The 21,676-nt window shown below is 46.6% G+C and overlaps 1 protein-coding gene across 20 annotated transcripts in view; it reads left to right on the top strand.

Annotated features, from left to right (window-relative positions):
- Window positions 1-21,676, top strand: part of BLTP1 (bridge-like lipid transfer protein family member 1) — a 1,779,540-nt gene that overhangs the window by 1,306,601 nt on the left and 451,263 nt on the right. For all 20 annotated transcript variants that reach the window (XM_069242474.1, XM_069242454.1, XM_069242518.1 and 17 more), the window contains one exon: window positions 14,427-14,517. In XM_069242474.1, coding sequence (XP_069098575.1) covers window positions 14,427-14,517 — 91 coding nt within the window. The remainder of the gene's footprint in view (window positions 1-14,426; window positions 14,518-21,676) is intronic.

The raw sequence follows: 21,676 nt of genomic DNA, 5'->3' as shown, positions 1-21,676 counted from the left end.
CCTTGGCTCAGCAAAGGTCCCTCGAGGACCGCCTTCTCGGTGACTGGGGAAAGCGTCACCCATTGACTCAGACCTGGGTGCGTCAGGTTTAAGCCCTTAAGCGCCCAGGGCGAGTGTCAATCAGTGACATCTGGTCACAAAGTGGGGTGGGGTCAGAAGTCTCACTGACCCCATCCCACTCTGTGACAAAGTTGGGACCTAAGGTCAGCCAGTGAGGGAAGGCAGCAGTCCCACCCCTCCTGAGACCTCCGAGCTGAAGGTAAGTGTGTGTGTGTGTGTTTTTTAATTGAATGTTTGGTGTGTGCGTGTATGTTTGAATGTTGATGAGTGTTGTGAATGGATGTGCGTGCGAGTGTGAATGAAATAGTGAATGTGCTATCCGCCCGCCTCCCTTCCTCCTAAAATTACCATCTGCCACTATTCTCAAGGGATAGCATGGCTCTTAAGTCTCTCAATGCTAGCCAACTCCTGGCTCACTACAACCCCGCTTTATGGGACATGGCTCAAATTATTCTGCATAATGTGCCAGAGGATATGAGTGCACATTTTCAGGAAGTAATTCAGGATGGACAGAATGCCTCCTGCCATATCATTAAGTCTGGTTTGGATACAGCAGACTCTGTGGCGCAGTCTATGGACACCTCTCTCTCCATTAGTTGGCATGCTTGGCTACGTACGTCCAACTTAAACTGTCATTCAGGCCAAACTTCTGGACCTTCCATTTGATGGTTCACAACCTGTTGAGGACAAGGCTGCCTCTGTATTAGAACGATTCGAGAATAGCAAGGCCACAGCCCATTAACTGGGCTTACAACTGCCACCTTCTACAAGGGATTAACACCAGTTCAAGCTTTTTCATGGCTTTTCAAGAGGCTTCTGCTTTCACCAGCTCCAGACTTACTAGCCCCAGTTCAAGCAACAGGAGCAAAATCTGCTCATCAGTACAAGGGCAGGTAAGAGCTGTGAACTTGTGCAGCAACTCCCATCCTCCTCAGTGCACCACCAGGCAAGCAGACCTAGTTTGCTTCTGCAATCAGACTCAGAGCCTGTGGTGGGGGGGAAGATGTCCCTCTTTCTTTCTGGCTCACTCCGAGTCTCCTAGCAGGGTCTCTGAATGTCAGAGCCAACAGTCTGGGCCAGCATTATTTTGCAGACCACAAGTGGCATCTCCTACCAGAGGTAGTCCAGAACATCTTTTACTCCTCAGGTGGACTTGTTTGTCTGATTGGAAAATGCTCAATGGCAGTAGTTCTGTGCCCTCCAATGTCCATTGAGAGGAGCCCGCGTTACAGTTGAGGTGAAACTTTAAGCTGCCTTACGCATGCCCCCCCTCCCAAAATTTCCTTGATTAATTACTTTCTGAGTAGGATTCAGCAAGCTCGAGCCCAATTCATTCCCCTTGCCCTGGATTGGCAAAGGAGGGTGTGGTGCATGGATCTTCAGCCCTTCTCCACTTGTCTCCTGCTCAAGCTCCATTCAGATCAGACTTTGTCTCCTAGTTGGGAATTATTCTACACCGCAACCTCGGAGTCCTCCTCCTACTTTACTAGAGATTGAGCAGGGTCATCTGAACTCTTTTCTGCTGCCACCGGAGTTGATGGACAACATATTGTCGGCATGTTGATTGTCCACCAAGTTAACCTACTATAGAAAATGAAATATCTTTTTTGGTTAGTGGACAGTAATGTGGACCCCTTACAAGCTAAGCTGTCCCAAGTCTTGCAAATTTGCACTTTCCCATGTCCAGAAAGGATGTGCAGTGGACACCGTCAAAGGGTGTTGGGCTGCCTTGTTATCATTCCTCTGTTTTCTAGACCAACCTTCCTTGTTCAAGTCTCAAAATTGTGATGACGTTTTTGATAGGGTTGACAAATCTATATCTATATCTCAACCACTTTTGCTCCTGTGAGAGGAGTGCATTACACTGCATGAGAATGGGAGGTGTGGAAAGCTATATGAATAATGGATGTATACTTAAAGAATGTATGTTGTATATTGTTTGCTGTTATAGAAAGCCCTGAGGAAGTCGAGGGGTAATCCCCAGATGAAATACGTGTTGGCTTGGCTGGAACGAAATTCATTGAGAAGAATAAAGAAGAATATATGCCAAATATTGGATTCTATCTGATTCATTTGATGATTTTTGAATATTTACTGCGAGACGATCTACAATTGAATTAAGGAATGTTCCAAGTACTTATTGTGATTAGAGTTGAGGATAAAATCCATAGATGTTATCATTGCTAGGTTTTGGTTGGGGAGGTTTTGTTTTAGCTAAAGCACCGTCGGATTAGATTAAGTGGGTATTTGTTGAGATAATTTTTACTAATAGAAAGGTGAGCGCCAGATCCCGTAAAAACCACCCCTTAATATTATTAGATACCTCTAAAAGTTATTTTACTCGGCTTGGCCCCATACATATAGCTAAGCTTGGTACCAAAGACAAATCCCGTTTTACAATCTTGGGGCACTGTGCTTTAGGTGACTTGAAGATCTTTGATTTTGAGGCTGGTCTTTCTTGGCTGCAGAGGATCAGCTTTCTTACCTTTTGGAACAAGAAAGCCTTTTATGGTGCCAGTAGCCGTTACTGACAGGAGGTTTTCTTCACACATGGCGTTTTAGATTGTTTAACACATTATGTAATTAAGGAATATAAGATCAAACTTTTATGCAACTCCTCCTGTAGTCACCCTGAGAGAGGGCTCCTTGACACTTATAAGAGGCGTTCCTTTATAAAGCACCAGAAGGTGCTGGATTGTAGGATTTAGAGACAATTAAGTTGTCATGATCTCCATGTTTTCTTCCTTCAGGTAACACAGCCATTGATGCATGATAAATAAAACTGTCAAGCATTTCGTATCAAAGAGCAATCAAAAATTATAAACCAGACAGTGATATAACTAGTTATATTCAGGATACCTTCTTTTCAGAACAAAAAACAGGCATGTATTCAGTACTTGAATTTCTACTGCTAAACACACTTTTGAGACATGAAAAGTCCAGCATAGTAATCTTTGCTCAAATCCTCGGTGCTATTGAAGACCCAGATATGTTAATTTCAGGCAACATTAATGATGGTTAAGGCCCGTAACCATCACAGTGTATTTTTATTTTTATGTATTGCTTAGAAGGCACAACAGAATGTAATGTCTTTGCAGTAGGGGTCTAATAACCTCAAGGAACACACAGGTGTTTCTTATACAGATTTTTATGTATTGCTTAGAAGGCACAACAGAATGTAATGTCTTTGCAGTAGGGGTCTAATAACCTCAAGGAACACACAGGTGTTTCTTATACAGCTTTTTAATCTTAAGGTTGTGAATGTTGGAGCTTTCAAGCCAACAGAACAGTCAGCATTTAGCTTGGAGGAAAGGAAGAGCGTGTTTACCTCTTTTCTGAATAACAGCGGAGGAAAGCTTTATTTGTCTAATGTACAGAATTTGGGCCTTTTTTAGGCACTTGCACAGGTAAGACTTGCAGTGTCTAGCAGCCGTGTTGGGTATTGGTAGGAGCCTCTCAAACTCACTGTGCATTGCATACTGCCCTTCTCAGCCAATCCAAGGACCCAATGCCACAATTAAAAGCAGATTTTTCAAATGCTATGAATGTGGACCTTACAACATAGGATATTAGAAGAGTAGAATATGGGGGGTTACCGCAGGCATCTTTGAATCCCGAAATGAGTACCCAGATAAAAGTGGTTCATTTTTGATAACCTGGAGGTATCAACAAGTAAAAGAGAGAAGGAAAATGTAGGATTGTCTGTTCCACACATTTTGGTGACTAGAAAAGACATAGGCTGAGTGAGTTTGCTCACTCTTCAGGATGCATATATACATATTCCAAATATTGAACTCGCAGAAAGTCCTGTGTTTCGTAGTGTGGGCCGACATCTTCAATTCAAGGTATCTTTCAGTTTGGTCCTCACCTCAGACTTTTGCAAGCGTGTTGGTTGTTCTGAGGTGTTCTGGTATTTCCTCTATTTTCAAAGAGTGTAGATGTTTCCTTATCTGGATGAGTTGCTTGTGAGTGGTACCTACTATCAAGGTGTGGTCTTATCTGTCTTGACAACTGTTAGACATGGGGTCTTTGGTTGACATTCAGGTTACCCCCTGTTCAAGCAAGGACCCTCACTCTAGTCAGGGTAAAAGAGAATCACCCTCAGCTAACCCCTGCTTACCCCCTTGGTAGCTTGGCAGAGCAGTAGGCTTAACTTCAGAGTGCTAGGTGTAAAGTATTTGTACCAACACACACAGTAACTTAATGAAAACACTACAAAATGACACAACACCGGTTTAGAAAAATAGGAAATATTTATCTAAACAAAACAAGACCAAAACAACAAAAATCCGACATACACAAGTCAAGTTATGAATTTTTAGAGATTACGCTAAAAAAATAGCGCTTAGAAACAAAAATGCTTCGATGAGATGTTAACACGGCGTGGTGACGGAGTCGTTCCCAACAAGCCGACACCAGCGGTGCCAGACACGGAGTCGTGTAGACCCCCAAGTACAGTACCTTTGGTGAAGAGTGAAAACAAGCCGATGCGCGAAGTCGGGGATCGCGGCGTCTGTGTGAAACGTTGAATCCGTGCACTTCGAGCGGCATCGGTCACAACGTGGTGCGGTGACTTCCACGGAGTCGCGGACTTCAGCGGGGCTGCTGTGGCCTCGGGCATGCGAAGAGCGTCGCGTTCTAGCGAAGGTCACGCGTCTGGTGCAGGCGGCGTAACCGGACTCAGCAGCGGCGTCGGTCCGAAGTCGATTTCCTTGGATTTCCACCAGCTTTCCTTTCAAGGGCCCAGGGACTGGATAGGGCACCACTTGTCAGAGCAGGAGTCTCTCCAGAGACTCTAGGTGCTGGCAGAGAGAAGTCTTTGCTGTCCCTGAGACTTCAAACAACAGGAGGCAAGCTCTAACTCAAGCCCTTGGAGATTTTTTCACAAGATGGAAGGCACACAAAGTCCAGTCTTTGCCATCTTACTCTGGCAGAAGCAGCACTGCAGGAAAGCTCCACAAAGCACAGTCACAGGCAGGGCAGCACTTCTTCCTCAGCTATCAGCTCTTCTCCTGGCAGAGGTTCCTCTTGGTTCCAGAAGTGTTTCTAAAGTCTGTAGATTTGGGTGCCCTTCTTATACCCATTTTAGTCTTTGAAGTCACCTTTCTTCAAAGGGGACTCGCACCTACTTGTGAAATCCTGCCTTGCCCAGGCAAGGCCTCAGACACACACCAGGGGGTCGGAGTCTGCATTGTCAGAGGCAGGCACAGTCCTTTCATATGAGAGTGACCACTCCACCCCTCCCTCCTAGCAGAGATGGCTAATCAGGAAATGCAGGTTACACCCCAGCTCCCTTTGTGTCACTGTCTGGTGTGAGGTGAAAAACAACCCAACTGTCAAACTGACCCAGACGGGGAATCCACAAACACGGCGGAGTCACAGAATGGTTTAAGCAAGAAAATGCTCACTTTCTGAAAGTGGCATTTTCAAACGCACAATCTTAAAATCAACTTTACTAAAAGATGTATTTTTAAATTGTGAGTTCAGGGACCCCAAACTCCACATGTCCATCTACTCTCTAGGGGAATCTACACTTTAATCATATTTAAAGGTAGCCCCCATATTATCCTATGAGAGAGACAGGCCTTGCAACAGTGAAAAATGAAGTTGGCAGTATTTCACTGTCAGGACATATAAACCACATTACTATATGTCCTACCTTATCCATACACTGCACCCTGCCCTTGGCGCTACCTAGGGCCTACCTTATGGGTGCCTTACATGTAAGAAAAGGGAAGGTTTAGGCCTGGTAAGTGGGTACACTTGCCAAGTCGAATTTACAGTGTGAAAATACACACACAGACACTGCAGTGGCAGGTCTGAGACATGATTACAGGGTTACTTGTGTGGGTGGCACAATCAGTGCTGCAGGCCCACTAGTAACATTTGATTTACAGGCCCTGGGCACCTCTAGTGCACTTTAGTAGGGACTTAACAGTAAAACAAATATGCCAATCATGGAGAATCAATTACGTACACATTTTAAACAGGAGCACTTGCACTTTAGCACTGGTTAGCAGTGGTAAAGTGCCCAGAGTAACAAAAACAGTAAAATCAGAGTCCAGCACACATCAACAACCTGGGGAACGGAGGCAAAAGGTTAAGGGAGACCACGCCAAGGATGAAAAGTCTAACATGTGTCCCCCCCAGCTAAAAGTGGGGAGCAACTACCCAACCTCATGGGAGTTCTCATCACTAAGGCGGAAGAACCTGGACAGACCATCAGCATTGGCGTGCTCTGTACCAGGACGATGTTCCACCGTAAAGTCCATCCCCTGTAGGGAAATGGACCACCTCAACAGTTTTGGATTCTCACCCCTCATCTGCATTAACCATCTGAGGGGCCTGTGGTCGGTCTGAACTTGGAAGTGAGTCCCAAACAAGTAGGGTCTTAGCTTCTTCAGTGCCCAGACCACAGCAAACGCTTCATGTTCTATGGCACTCCACCTACGTTCCCTGGGTAGTAACCTCCTGCTAATGAAGGCTACGGGTTGATATAGGCCCTCTTCATTAATCTGTGAGAGTACTGCTCCAATACCATGCTCTGAGGCGTCTGTTTGCACAACAATCTCCTTGGAGTAGTCAGGTGCCTGCAGCACAGGTGCTATGCACATCGCAGCCTTCATGGCATCAAAAGCGTTCTGGTAAGCCTCTGTCCAGATCACTTTCTTGGGTTGCTTCTTAGAAGTCAACTCAGTTAAGGGGGTAACGATGGTACCATATCCCTTAACAAACCTCTGGTAATATCCTGTGAGACCTAAAAAGGCTCTCACTTCAGTCTGGGTCTTGGGAGGCTCCCAAGCCAGAATCGTGTCAATCTTAGGCTGTAGGGGTGCCACCTGGCCACTCCCCACCTGGTGTCCTAAGTACACCACAGAACCCTGCCCTATTTGTCACTTGCTTGCCTTAATAGTGAGGCCTGCCTTCTGCAGGGTCTCTAACACTCTCCAGAGGTGTTGCAGGTGTTCCTCCCATGTGGAACTAAACACAGCAATGTCATCCAGGTAGGCGGCACTGAACTCATCCAGTCCTGCCAACACCTGGTTGACCAACCTCTGAAAGGTGGCAGGGGCATTCTTCATCCCAAAGGGCATCACGTTGAAGTGGAAGTGCCCATCTGGGGTAGAGAATGCTGACCTCTCCTTGGCCCCCTCAGTTAAGGCAATCTGCCAGTACCCAGATGTTAAATCAAACGTATTGAGGTACTTGGCAGCTCCTAACTGATCAATGAGCTCATCAGCTCGGGGGATGGGGTGTGCGTCAGTCTAGCTGACCGCATTGAGACCCCGGTAGTCCACACAGAACCTAAGTTCCGGAGTGGCACCAGGAGCAGCAGCCTTTGGGACCAATACCACTGGGCTGGCCCAAGGACTGCTGGAGTGCTCAATAACCCCTAGGGTTAACATTTTGGAGACTTCCTCCTTAATGCAAGCCCTGACCCTGTCAGCCACCCTGTAAACCTTATGTTTAACAGGTGTACTGTCCCCAGTGTCCACATCATGTTTGCACAGGTGTGTGACTCCTGGGATCAGGAAAAACAGCAAGGCGAACTGTCCCAACACGTGGCGACAGTCCTTCTGCTGTTCCTCAGTCAGGGAGGGGGAGAGGATCACTCGCTCCACAGACCCATCTTTCTCTCCTGCAGACAGGAGGTCAGGAAGAGGCTCACTCTCTTCCTCCACCCCGTCATCTGTCGCTAGGAGCATGGATAGCTCAGTTCGCTCAAAGTGTGGTTTGAGGCTGTTGACATGTAGGACCCTCAAAGGGTTCCTGGGGGATTGCAAGTCTACCAGATAGGTGACCTCGCTCTTTCTTTCCACCACCTCAAAAGGCCCAGTCCACTTATCTTGGAGAGCCCTAGGTTCCACTGGTGCCATGACCCACACTTTTTGTCCAGGCTGAAACTCAACCAGAGTGGCATTCTGGTCGTACCACCATTTCATATCCTCCTGGCTTGCTTCCAGGTTCTCCTGAGCGAAACTCCTGAAGCGGGCAGTCTGGTTTCTTAGTGCCAGCATGTAGCTAAATACATCCTGGGGTGGTTTACTAGGAGCTTTCTCCAAAGCCTCCTTCACCAGACTGAGCGGTCCCCTCACAGGGTGGCCATAGATGAGCTCAAAGGGGCTAAAGCCAAGTCCCTTTTGAGGCACCTCCCTGTAAGCGAACAGAAGGCATGGCAAGAGGACGTCCCACTTACGCCTCAAGGGCTCTGACAGGCCCTGAATCATGCCTTTCAAGGTGCAGTTGAATCTCTCAACCAGACCATTACTTTGGGGGTGGTAAGGTGTGGTGAACTTGTACGTTACCCCACACACCTTCCACAGAGACTTCATATAAGTGGATATGAAGTTTGTACCTCTATCAGATACCACTTCCTTGGGGAACCCCATGCGGGTGAAAACTCCCATCAAGGCACGTCCCACCACGGGGGCAGTGACCGTCCTTAGAGGAATGGCTTCTGGGTACCGTGTGGCATGGTCCACCAAGACCAGGATGAACCTGTTGCCCATGGCTGTCTTGGGATCCAGAGGCCCCACAATGTCAATTCCTACCCTTTCAAAGGGAGTACTGACTACAGGTAAAGGTTGGAGGGGAGCTTTGCATTTCCCCCCACTCTTGCCACTTGCCTGACAAGTCTGACAAGACCTACAATAAGCAGCTGACTGCTTGTGCATCAAGGGCCAGTAAAAGTGGGAGACAAGCCTCTTATAGGTCTTGTCCTGCCCTAGATGTCCTGCCAAAGGCACATCATGAGCCAAACCCAGTAGGAAGGCCCTGAAGCACTGGGGTACCACCAGCATACGAGCTGACCCAGGCTCAGGAACCTTAGGCTCACTATACAGGAGGCCATCCTCCCAATATATCAGGTGAGTACCTGGCTCCTCGCCAGCCACCTGGGTTGCAGCCTGCTGCCACAGCCCCTCAAGAGTAGGGCACTCCTTCGGCACTGTGCAGAATGCTTCCCTGGTTGGTCCCCCTTCCTGCTGCCACTGTGACAGCTCAGGGACCTCCCCCAGTTCAGCCACCTGCTCCCCTGTAGGTTCCGGGGCGTCACCCTCAGGCTCCGCCTCCTCCCGGACCATGGGAACCTCAGGCCGGTTTCCCGCGCCCCCTGCCCTTCCTCTTCTTGGCAGTTTCCTGGGCCACTGTTTCAGGCTCCAGGGGCTCTTGACTACCCTCATTGGCTGCCATAGACCGGGTGGATACGCATACCCACCCAGGCAGGCCCAACATCTCCAAGTGAGACCTGTGTTCCACCTCCTTTCAAGAGGAATCCTCCAGGTCGTTACCTAGCAAACAATCAACAGGCATGGTTGGACTCACAGCTACTTTCCAGGAACCTGAGACCCCCCCCCCCCCCCCCCATTCAAAGGGAACCTGCGCCACTCTGCAGAGGTGCTCAGAGTTGTCTACCGCAACTACTTGGTGAAGTACCCGGGGATCAATCTGCTCTTCAGACACCAGGTGACACCTCACTGTAGTCACACTAGCTCATGTGTCTCTCAGAGCCTCCACCCTCTGTCCATTGATGGTCACCCATTGCCTGTACTTATTAGTGTTATCAGGCACTAGGTTTCTCTGGACCATCTCACTGTCCCCTAGTGAGACAGGGTCATTTCTGCTGGTTCCCACCCACCTGGAACCAATTCCTCCCCAAGCGCAACACTGGCCAAACCCTGGGACGGTGCACCGGTGGGTGCTGGTGTACTTTTGGGGCATTTGGGATCCCTCCTCACATGACCCACCTGGTCACATGCATAGCACTTACGTGAGGGACCACCTGCCACTGGCTTCCCTTTGGACAACCATGGCTTCTTTTCACTGGGGGGTTGGGAATCCTTACCCTGGGAATCAGTTTGGGGCCCTTCAGAGAACTCCCCCTGTTTGCCCTTCCCTTGCCCCCCCCCCCCCCTTTTCTTCTGAGAGGGGCCCTGCCCACCCTTGGCGTGGTCTCCCCCATACCTCTTTTGCACCCTGGTGCTTTCCCAGCGGTCCGCTTCCTGCGCAAGCTTCCTGGGGTCAGTCAGCTTGCTGTCAATGAGGTGCTGGCGCAACTCTGGAAAACATAAACTGTACAAGTGCTCCAAAGCAATTAAATTGTAAAGCCCTTCATACGTGTTTACCTTACTGCCCTTCACCCAACCATCCAGTGACCTGCAAAAAGAATCAACACATTCCAACCATGTTTGGGATTCCTTTCTCTTGTAGGATCTAAACTTCTCCTTCTACTGCTCATGGGTGAGACCATACCTGGTGAGTAAGGCCTCCTTCATGACAGGGTAGGTGAGATCCTGAGCATCCCCTAAGGTTGTCAGTGTGTCCCTCCCCTCTGCCTCAAAATGCTTCCACAGGGCTGCCCCCCAATGAGCTTCAGGGACCAGGTTCATGTGGAGAGCTGACTCATAACCCTTGAACCACAAGTAGATATCATCCTCCCTCTTATAATCCCTCACAAGGTCTTTTGGAATGTGTACCCTTCTCTCAGGCTGCACTGTAGGATTGCTGCCACCATCTCTACTGGACTGGCTTCTATGATCCATCTCTCTCAAGCTAAGCTCATGAGCCATCGCTAACTTCCTCTCCTCAAGGGCTAGCCTCCTCTGCTCCAATTGGTACTCCCTTTCTGCCTGCCTGTCCTGTAACTCCTCAGGTGTCAGACCCTTGGATGAGACACTGCTACCTGCCCTGGAGACCTTCTCCCTGGACATAACAGGCCCACCCACAATACCATTGTGTACTGAACACTCTTCCTCATCCTCCTCATCTCCCTCATCCTCTGTGTGCCCTTCAGTGCTCTTGGCTGTCACCCAGGCCCTCAGCGCCTTTTGCAGCTCCTCCTTCCTGGATGAGCTCTTAATGGGACAGTCAAAACTTTTCAACTGCTTCAACTGAGCTTTGGTATAACTCTCCAATTTCTCAAGGTCAAAGTCAGCTCCAACTGATGCATCTCCAGCATGGGATATGATGAAGATTCAAAAACAAGTGTAAAGTTCCAAAGGCAGAAAAACAAGTTCCCAAATGAAGTTTCAAAGAAAGTCAATCAAGGAATCAGCGAGAAAAAAATGAAGGAAGAGCAAAAACAGTCCAAATAGAAAAAAAAAAAAAAATCACAAGACTAGTAGTATGTGGTCACGTCGTGGTCTGAACTCAAACAGTAGTGTACACTTAATTACTGTATGTCAAGTACAAATACAAGCCCAAATCCCACTGCTGCCACCAATGTTGGAAATGGGGTCTTTGGTTGACAGTCAGGTTACCCCCTGTTCAAGCAAGGACCCTCACTCTAGTCAGGGTAAAAGAGAATCACCCTCAGCTAACCCCTGCTTGCCCCCTTGGTAGCTTGGCAGAGCAGTAGGCTTAACTTCGGAGCGCTAGGTGTAAAGTATTTGTACCAAAACACACAGTAACTTAATGAAAACACTACAAAAGGACACAACACCGGTTAAGAAAAATAGGAAATATTTATCTAAACAAAACAAGACCAAAACGACACAAATCTGACATACACAAGTCAAGTTATGAATTTTTAGAGATTAAGCTAAAAAAATAGCGCTTAGAAACAAAAATGCTTCGATGAGATGTTAACACGGCGTCGTGACGGAGTCGTTCCCAACAAGCCGACACCAGCGGTGCCGGACACGGAGTCGTGTAGACCCCCAAGAACAGTACCTTTGGTGAAGAGTGAAAACAAGCCGATGCGCGAAGTCTGGGATCGCGGCATCTGTGCGAAACGTTGAATCCGTGCACTTCCAGCGGCGTCGGTCACGACGTGGTGCAGCGACTTCCACAGAGTTGCGGACTTCAGCGGGGCTGCTACGGCGTCGGGCCTGCGAAGAGCGTCGCGTTCCAGCGAAGGTCACGGCGTCGGGTGCAGACTGCGTTACTGGATTCAGCAGCGGCGTCGGTCCGGAGTCGTCCGAAGTAGATTTCCTTGGATTTCCACCAGCTTTCCTTTCAAGGGCCCAGGGATTGGATAGGGCACCACTTGTCAGAGCAGGAGTCTCTCCAGAGACTCCAGGTGCTGGCAGAGAGAAGTCTTTGCTGTCCCTGAGACTTCAAACAACAGGAGGCAAGCTCTAACTCAAGCCCTTGGAGATTTCTTCACAAGATGGAAGGCACACAAAGTCCAGTCTTTGCCCTCTTACTCTGGCAGAAGCAGCACTGCAGGAAAGCTCCACAAAGCACAGTCACAGGCAGGGCATCACTTCTTCCTCAGCTATCAGCTCTTCTCCAGGCAGAGGTTCTTCTTGGTTCCAGAAGTGTTTCTAAAGTCTGTAGATTTGGGTGCCCTTCTTATACCCATTTTAGTCTTTGAAGTCACCTTTCTTCAAAGGGGATTCACACCTACATGTGAAATCCTACCTTGCCCAGGCAAGGCCTCAGACACACACCAGGGGGTCGGAGTCTGCATTGTCAGAGGCAGGCACAGTCCTTTCAGATGAGAGTGACCACTCCACCCCTCCCTCATAGCAGAGATGGCTAATCAGGAAATGCAGGTTACACCCCAGCTCCCTTTGTGTCACTGTCTGGTGTGAGGTGAAAAACAACCCAACTGTCAAACTGACCCAGACAGGGAATCCACAAACACGGCAGAGTCACAGAATGGTTTAAGCAAGAAAATGCTCACTTTCTAAAAGTGCCATTTTCAAACGCACAATCTTAAAATCAACTTTACTAAAAGATGTATTTTTAAATTGTGAGTTCAGGGACCCCAAACTCCACATGTCCATCTACTCTCTAGGGGAATCTACACTTTAATCATATTTAAAGGTAGCCCCCATATTATCCTATGAGAGAGACAGGCCTTGCAACATTGAAAAACGAAGTTGGCAGTATTTCACTGTCAGGACATATAAACCACATTACTATATGTCCTACCTTATCCATACACTGCACCCTGCCCTTGGGGCTACCTAGGGGCCTACCTTAGGGGTGCCTTACATGTAAGAAAAGGGAAGGTTTAGGCCTGGCAAGTGGGTACACTTGCCAAGTCGAATTTACAGTGTAAAAATACACACACAGACACTGCAGTGGCAGGTCTGAGACATGATTACAGGGTTACTTGTGTGGGTGGCACAATCAGTGCTGCAGGCCCACTAGTAACATTTGATTTACAGGCCCTGGGCACCTCTAGTGCACTTTACTAGGGACTTAACAGTAAAACAAATATGCCAATCATGGAGAACCAATTACGTACACATTTTAAACAGGAGCACTTGCACTTTAGCACTGGTTAGCAGTGGTAAAGTGCCCAGAGTAACAAAAACAGTAAAATCAGAGTCCAGCACACATCAAAAACCTGGGGAACAGAGGCAAAAAGTTAAGGGAGACCACGCCAAGGATGAAAAGTCTAACAACAACCATGTTACAGCTGCACACACTGTAGGTTTTCTTTAATCCAACAAAATTATAACCTGGAAGATTAATGTTATTTGGAATGGTGCTGTAATCTTCCCCGTTGAGGTTTCTCTATTCAGAAGGAAATGTGGCCAACAAGTTTATTTTGGCAGTACAAGTTCTGAGATTGCAAGGCCTCATTGTGTCCTGCATTCTGTCACTACCTCGGGTAAGACAGAGTAAGAATGTTGAAGTGGTTATTGATGATTTAGTGGTTTTGTTTGCAGGACAAGAACTGGGTGAGAGGCCTATTTTGAATAGGCAGGTTTAAGAAGTGGCAGATGCCTTCTTGAATGGGTGGGTAGAACATATAAAGCATCTACATGTGAGCAACATTTTGTTAGAAAGGAAGAAATAAATTCACACACACTAACGTTTTATAGCTCAAAATGATTGTGTTGGCTTTGATGCATTTTCTTTCCAGATTGCAAAGCATGCATTCTCTGGTGCTAATGTAAAGATAGATCTCATCTTAACTTACCAAAACTGTAAGTGCCTCATGACTTGTTTGTGGCAACTTTGAGAATGTTGTAGTCTTTTAATTTTTTATTGGGTTTGTGAACAAGTGTTGTTTTGTATCTGAAACAGTATTGATATATCTTATTTTTGAGGATGCATCCCAACCCCTCTTATATGCTCAATGCTATAGTGTTGCAGACTGTATTTTGCTTTTGGTATGTATTCTGGCTACCTCAGTTTGTCCACATGTGAATCCGTTACTTCACTTAAAAGTAATAAAAACATATTTAAAAAAATACTAGTATTCTTATGTTTTCTGTATAACATCTACGTGAGACATCAACTTAGTAATGATAACAATTGTAATGTGAAATACATTTCTTTTAAGATTGTTTTCTGTTTTTCATTTATATTTGCCATAAGGAGTGAGTGACACATAGGCATTGTTGGCAGACCACTGAGTACTCTGCATTGCTCACGATGAATTCACAATCTGGTTTGTTTTGCAGTTCCAGAGTAGATGGCGAAGAGCTTCCAGAAATCCGTGTAGATTCAGCTTCTCCTGCGGGTCCTAGAGTTACTTTCAACATTCAGGATACAGTAAGTACACTTTGCTGCTGAGGGTGCCAGATGGTTGCTTGTTGGCAGTGACTGATGATATAGCAACATTAACTTTATTCAGTTATGAGTGAAAGTGACTGTCTTTGTAAAACAATGTGTGGCTGTGATTAACATTCACAAAGCTATGTGGCAATACTGTAGCTGTGCATGCTAAGACAATTGTGTATTTATTGGAAAAGCATGAACACTGGAAATCCTCAACACAGATTAGACCTACTGCAACTTCAACAACAATCTTAATATGTGCCCCTTATTTAAGTTTAGCACTTGATTCTTGTAGTAGAGTGTGCTTATCTTTTTCTTGATCCTTGTAGTAGAATGTGCTTATCTTTTTCTGATCCACTAATGGGCTAGCTAGTGTTTTGCACATTAAAAAATTCAAACTAAATTGATCCCTCCTTGTAGCATGGTGAGTCTTGAAGCTTTGTGATGCTGCCGTTGTTTGGTGTATTGTGTGTTTTGAAGCACTGTGGTTGTACCATTGCTTTGTTTTATTATTTGCTTTTTATGAGTCAGTCATCTGTTTTATCTAGTCATGCTTCGGAAAGTTACTCCAAATTGCTTCTAGTTGCACCTTAGCAGAGAGAGAGGCCCCTTTCCACAAAAGTATTGCCACCTCCTTCGCAGCCATCAGTCACAAGGTGGGATGGATTCAGCAATGCTGCCAGGTGGCTCCATCCCTGCTTAAACCTCTGTTTGCAGCCCATCAAAAGGTCCGTCATGTAAAAATCAGATTGGACTATTTCCATCTGATTTTTACATGGCAGAGGTTTGGTAGTCTGCCATGTAACAGTCAGATAGAAATAGTCACCTGATGGGGAAGTAAGATGCCAAGATAGTGGGTGTGGGTCTATCCATCTTCAAGGTTGTCTTACTGATTGGTTAAAATCTATACCTTACGTTGTTAGTCTAGTGATGAAAGAAATTTAAAAATTAGGACCACAGCGAGGATCAAACACAATGCTTGGTCCTTTGAATGCATAAAGCCAATGGCAAAATTAGTAAACTTGAAAATAAAAACTATTTAGGGAATTGTAATAATTCTTGATTTATTCTTGAGCACCAGGGCACTCGTCCCTCTGGAATCAATATAATAGAACCAATATATTTGTCTCTCATTGGGTGTAAATCATTTACTAGTACAATATCCCAATGTGAAGTACACGTTTTAGGCAACAAGAGAAGTCTTTTTCCAAAGCAGCAAAAATACGTTTTTAGATAAAATTACTGATGAAGTGTGGTTACAAAGAGTTTTAGCAAAATCTCTTGAGTGCCCTCGTCAACTGTGAACCATTAAGCACTCATACACTGTACATAAGTTTAAAGTTATCTGGCCTGTGAAGTGTTGCGTAGACAAATATATTGACAAACAGTTTTGTATAATAGCTCATGTAACATTACTTCTAATATTTTATATCAGCTATATTCCAGGATAATAATTTCCAATTACCTCTTATTTGTTGAATGTTCAAATACTTTCTTTTTACATCTGCCTGCTATAAGGAGGATACAGACAGTTGGTTAGTCTAAGTCACTCAATTGTGATAATTGGCCAAAGACAAAGCTAACAAGTTCCCCAAAGTGAGGTTGCAAAGTTCATGTAATGGATAGATCCACTTTGAACTATTTGATTGTTTGAGGATGTAGAGCTGTTGGGTAATACCGCTAACTTCATTTATCCACTACTGGAACATCTCACTGATCTACTATAAAAGATACATTTCTCGTATAGAGTTGCACGTTTGATAATATCCCTCAAGCTCCTTGCCGCTCAGTGTGGGATGCCACAATGGTCTTGATTCTGGTTGAAGGTAAGGTCACGGGATTAGTTGCAGAGCCTTTGATCTTTGGCGCAATCAAAGTCATTTGGGCGTTCGGCTAAGTCCCACGAGAAGAAAAAGAGAAAGAAGTTGAAGAGGTCTTCGACTTCGCTCCATCCATCAAATTCATCTGACAAGACGAGGGAGCATCATCATTCGAGGTCTGGCTCCTCTATTGAGCCTATGCCTGGGCTGGCTCCACGCCTCCCTGAGTTTCCAGAAGCTGGAGCAACCCCTGCTTAACTCTGCAAATTTTATGAAGCCATGCAACACAAATTTGGGCTGCCCCCACCTGCTGGCCCAACTTTGGGCTTCACGGGTTCTGGAGGGTCTCCTACTGGTTTCACGCCAACAGGTCTGCCCCCGGCGCAAGTTTGGCACCTTGGATCCACAGATGGATCTGGACCGCCCTGGTCCTAGCACTTAAACCTTCCCTGACACCAGTCTGATGTCAGCGCCACAGAGCCATCCCCATTCTCATCCCTGACTCCGACACAGAGTTAGAGGGGCGTTTCCCAACTCTGGCGCTGCCTAGAGCCTTGCCCTCCAGGCTAAAGCCTGAGTGCTATTCCTACGGCCTAGGACTTGGGGAAGGTTGGGAGGGGTCACTGGACCCTGAAAAATACCAGTCCCTACACACCAACATGGACTGGTGTGAGGAATTGTAGGAATCTTTAGTGTGAGATGGTTTTGAAGACCCTCCTCCAGGGAGATATTGCTTTGGTATCTATTCTAGGAATCTGCAGCAACAAGTCTCTATCAGATGAACAAGTTACTTAACTTCGGTAATGTCTTATCTGGCAGAAACTCCATCTAGTCGCATATTTCTTACCAAACCCCCCTGCCCCCCCTCCCACATCCTCCCCACTCTGCAAACGGATTTCGAGGTTCAAGGCTGTTTCCCTTTCAGGGCCCTGGTGTTCCACACCAGTGGTCAGTGTTTTTCATGGCTCTGTGCTCCTTGTGTGGAAAGTTGCGAAAAGAAACGGACGTCAGCACGCCGGGGTGTCAACTAAATTGGCACTGCACACCACACTTCCGCCACAGGGGATGCTGTTGATGCCACATGGAACCAAGCGACACCACATACCGGGACGCAGGAGTACTGCTCACAAAAAAATCCAGATCTAGTCTGAGGCCTGTGGATAGATCTAAGGAATTTGCAGCTACATAGAATGTCTACCAGAAAAGCCATTACTGAAGTTAGGTAACGTGTCCTTTAGTTTCTAGTTTTGCTTGGACCTCAAGTAGATTAGTCACTCTGGGCAATGTGCAGTCTCTACAAACCACTACATTTTACATAGAAAGAATGCACATTTTTGAGTAGGAGAACTGATCTTTATAAACCATTATCAGGTGTCAACAATGACACCCTGGAGTGATGAAGTGCTGATTCTTTAACTTTCCTTTGCTCTACCTGGCATCATTGTAAGACATTTTTGAGACCTGGGATTTTTGCTCTGCATGTCTCTTCTGAAAATATGAGTTTCCTAATCCTGTTGCGCATTCAGGCCCCACATGTTGGTGCTTAGCCATCAGAGGCCAGTGTATAGTGCATGAGGCTAACCCCAGTGTTTGTAGTTCCTGCCTCGGGAAGCATCCCAAAGCCTTTCTGAAAGGATGATTGAAGGTATTTTAATTCTTGGTCATCATAAGGGATGGTCTCCTTCCCTGTCTCTGCCAGTACATTGTTAAGAATTGTGCTTTTCAGACTCCAACTCTTAAGTGCCACAGAAAAGAAGGACGTTGCACTCAGATCTTTTTCTTCCTCCAGAAAGCTTCAGAATAGTGTCATGCCAGAGAATCCACACTCATGATAGCAAAGCACTCTGTTTTTCTCTGAGGAATGAATTAGCAATGTTGAAAAATAATAAAGTATGGGTTCCTCCTCTCTCCACTAGTTCTGTCAAGTTCAAAGAATTCATCGGCGGTTGCCGTACCACCTGCACTTTGAAGGCTTAACCATTACTACCACCTCCTTCTTAAGGGGCTGTTTCCAACCCCACCCTTTCTACTGTCACTACCATAGGTAGTTACTTTGCTCAATTTATCTCTGACATCTGTAAAGGCTGCTTCTTCTTCAGTGCCTCTGAAACCATCATCTTTTTTTAATAACATGTTTTGTTGGAATTGTGCAAGTCATGTCGTTTGACATAAGATTTGTTCTTCCAATATTGAATTACAGAATTCAGTTATCAGTATACAGTGACTAAAAGGTTAATCAAACCCATGTAAAGCCACTGTGTCTAAATAGAGAGGTTAGATCTCTGTTGTTCCCTTGCTTGTACATCGTCGCAGGTTGCCACACCACCAGGCAATCATCCTTTTCTCATGCAGTGCACAGCTTTTCCTAGGCCATTGTCTTCCATGATTTCCATACTACATATTAAGAGTAGGGGTTGGAACGTTTCTTTCCAGTTTCTTTCTAGTACCAAACTGATCTTGTAGCCAACAGGTCTGAGGCCTGTATACGAATATTCCTGCAACACAAAATCTGTAGTGCTTTTAATGCCTGCTGTTGCTTCCCTCTAGTGTATCTACACCCTAAATCATAGTATAGGGACCAAGAAAAGCAAAAGTAATTGTTTGCCTTTGTGTCATAAGTTATGATCTCCACAGATCAACTATCAGTTTATCATGCATTTCCTCTGTTGGGTAACAGTTGATGTGCTTTGTCCACTGTTTAATTGGCCCTGCACTTGAGCAACAGTATCACCCTTTCCCGATTTTTCCAAGCACACTATGTTGATGACCACGGATTTTGGTTCGGTCTAGAACTGTTTAGTTTGTGCTTGCCCTTTTGAAAGGGAGCTGTCTCTTTTGGCCCCAAAGGGTAAAGCATTTGTCCTAATAAATGCCTTCATTACCTGCCACAGTTTATGCATTGTAGTTTCAGGAGTGCTGTAAATGTCCAAATAGTCAGAGGTGCTTTTTGAAATATCCATCCTATTCACTGACTGAAAGCACACATCTGCCCAACCTCCATCCCCTATCTTTGAGGGCATTATCTACACCAGTCAAGGTAGACATGAATGGTGCACGTGGAATACATTAATAGAGCAAATGTAAGAATCCTTCACCTTCACTATGAGTAGGTGGGAAAACCTTGCTCTGTCCTCAAGCATGATGAATATGTGACAGAAATTAAGAGTTCCTCTCCCCATGTTGCTGCAGCGACCATCCAAAATCTGCCAGACATAGGTGTGCTAATTCCTACCTGAAATCATCAGATACAACTTTGGGAGGTAGGGCATCCCCAGCCTGACCTGTCTAAGACATTGTGCATCGCCTGGTTGAAACCTGGTCTGAGAAATGCACTCACTTTTGCATAGGCTTGAGCTTGTTGATATGCTCCTATACCTGTTTAGGAGTATGACTCACCACCCCTGTGATTGCCTTTAATCCTATGTTGCACATGACTAGTAGAAAGACTGACCTACATGTCTTCTCTATAAATGACCCTTCAAGTATGAAGCCCAATGAATAATGGAGAATGATAAGAATTTCAAATGTTTTAGTGGTGGTAGATGACTGTGCTACATCTGTGACTGACAGATGCTTTCACCTCCTTCCTTTGATTAGATTTCCTGAACTACTACTAATTTTGATGGATTCTTCTAACCACAGATTCCAGAGGCAGCAGACTGGATCCAAAAGATCTTTCAGCTGGGAAGTGGTGGTGTTCACTCCACTCTGCCTCAGAAATGAATGGTGGAACTGCATATGAATGCCATCTAAGCACCCTAATGTCACTTCCTTATTTTCCAGGCCTTTGTACATGCATCCAGAGCTGGCTCCAACTTTGTTTTTCATCATTTGAGGAATCATTTTTCCTAAATGTTCCTAGCGCGCAATGGAATGTAGCCCTCCCCCTAAAAAAAAACTACTAAGTTTAAACTTTGTAGGGACTGTTGCAAACACGTCTGTGGCGTATCCCTATGAGGTGTGCTGCCGGTGTCTACTGTACAGGGAGTGTCCCCTGATCAACCCTAAATACCCACTACCTCTTACAAGTTAAGACTTGGCAATTGTAGAAGTGTGGTGAAGCAAGGAGCTCAGTGTTCTCCTGCTATTATTTTGGATGCCTCAATTATTTAAGAGGCAGTATAAACTGTATGCACAACAGTGTGGCAGCACTGTGGACCTTCGACTAATTGAGCTAATATATGGAGGTAGATGGCTGCGGCTATCCAGCCCATGTGATGGTGGTGTGGTAGTTGGATGACAAAGTCCTAAGGAGACCCCTTTAATAATTTGGGTCAAAACATCGACACCACGAGGAGGAGCCAATATGGCGCCGTAGTGGGACGCGTCTTGTGGAGCTCCAAGACGGCCTCCGGGAAAAAAGATCCTGCAAGCAGTTACTGCCCCTCCGGGACTGCCCGTGAAGAGGAAGAAGGGTTCTCATGCCCTCTGATCCCCTCAGATCCTGCGAGGTCGGCCGAGAAGCGGAAATGCGGCCCTCGCGACGGACGGGGTAAAAGACAGGCCGGGTCCGTGAAGAAACAACCCGCTGAGGGAGGCAAGAGCGGAACAGAAGAGCCCAAGCGTGGGAGTGACGGCCAGTCCCGGAGGCCCGGGGCTGAGACTCCCGATCTGAAATGGTCTGGATTGAGGCTCCGCAGCTCCTGAGCGTCTCGCCACGGCCCCGGAGGTGAGAATAAGAAACGGCGTGCCTGGCGCGGATATCGGCCCCTGCTGCGTAGTGGGTCTGAGAGGCGAGACCAGCCCTAGGGCCCGGGAGCTGAGGAGGGACCTGGGATAGTGAGATCAGTGAGAGGCCCCGCAGGGGCGATTGAGGGGAGCCATACTGGGGCAGAGGAGAGAGATCCACCTAGGAGGCCCTGGAGGGGATGGTGGGCCCAAAAAGTGTATGGCGTGAGCCGAGGTGCCCCAGATCAGACCTGAGAAGTGTCACCTCCCTAATCAGAGTTTGAAAAGTGCCCGTTCCAGGGGGGTATGTGAAGAGCGCTCCCAATTGGGACTACCTGACTGATTGACATATAAGAACAACTAGACCTCGCTGGAACGGAGGGTGAGACTGCCAGAAGATCCCCCATGAGATTCCGCTTGGAGTGAATATGAGTGCTGATAATGAATGCTCGGCTAGAACGTACGAGAAAGATGGACTTTGAGGATGCAATCTTGGTGGGGACTCTCCCCCCCACTGAGAGGTAAAGCCTGAGAAGGCCCCCAGGAATAGGAGAGCGGGGTGTGAGCTAAACACTGCAAAGTTCGAAGAGGTCCGGAGGCCTCGGTTGAGACAGACCAAGTAGTGTTCTGTTTAGATTGTATCAGAGGATTGCGCTGGCGCAGGA

The sequence above is a fragment of the Pleurodeles waltl genome, chromosome 1_2 (assembly GCF_031143425.1).
Source record: "Pleurodeles waltl isolate 20211129_DDA chromosome 1_2, aPleWal1.hap1.20221129, whole genome shotgun sequence".
In the NCBI taxonomy this organism is placed as follows: Eukaryota; Metazoa; Chordata; class Amphibia; order Caudata; family Salamandridae; genus Pleurodeles; species Pleurodeles waltl.
Note: the sequence above shows the minus strand (reverse complement) of the source record. Positions and strands in the feature narration are given on the sequence as shown.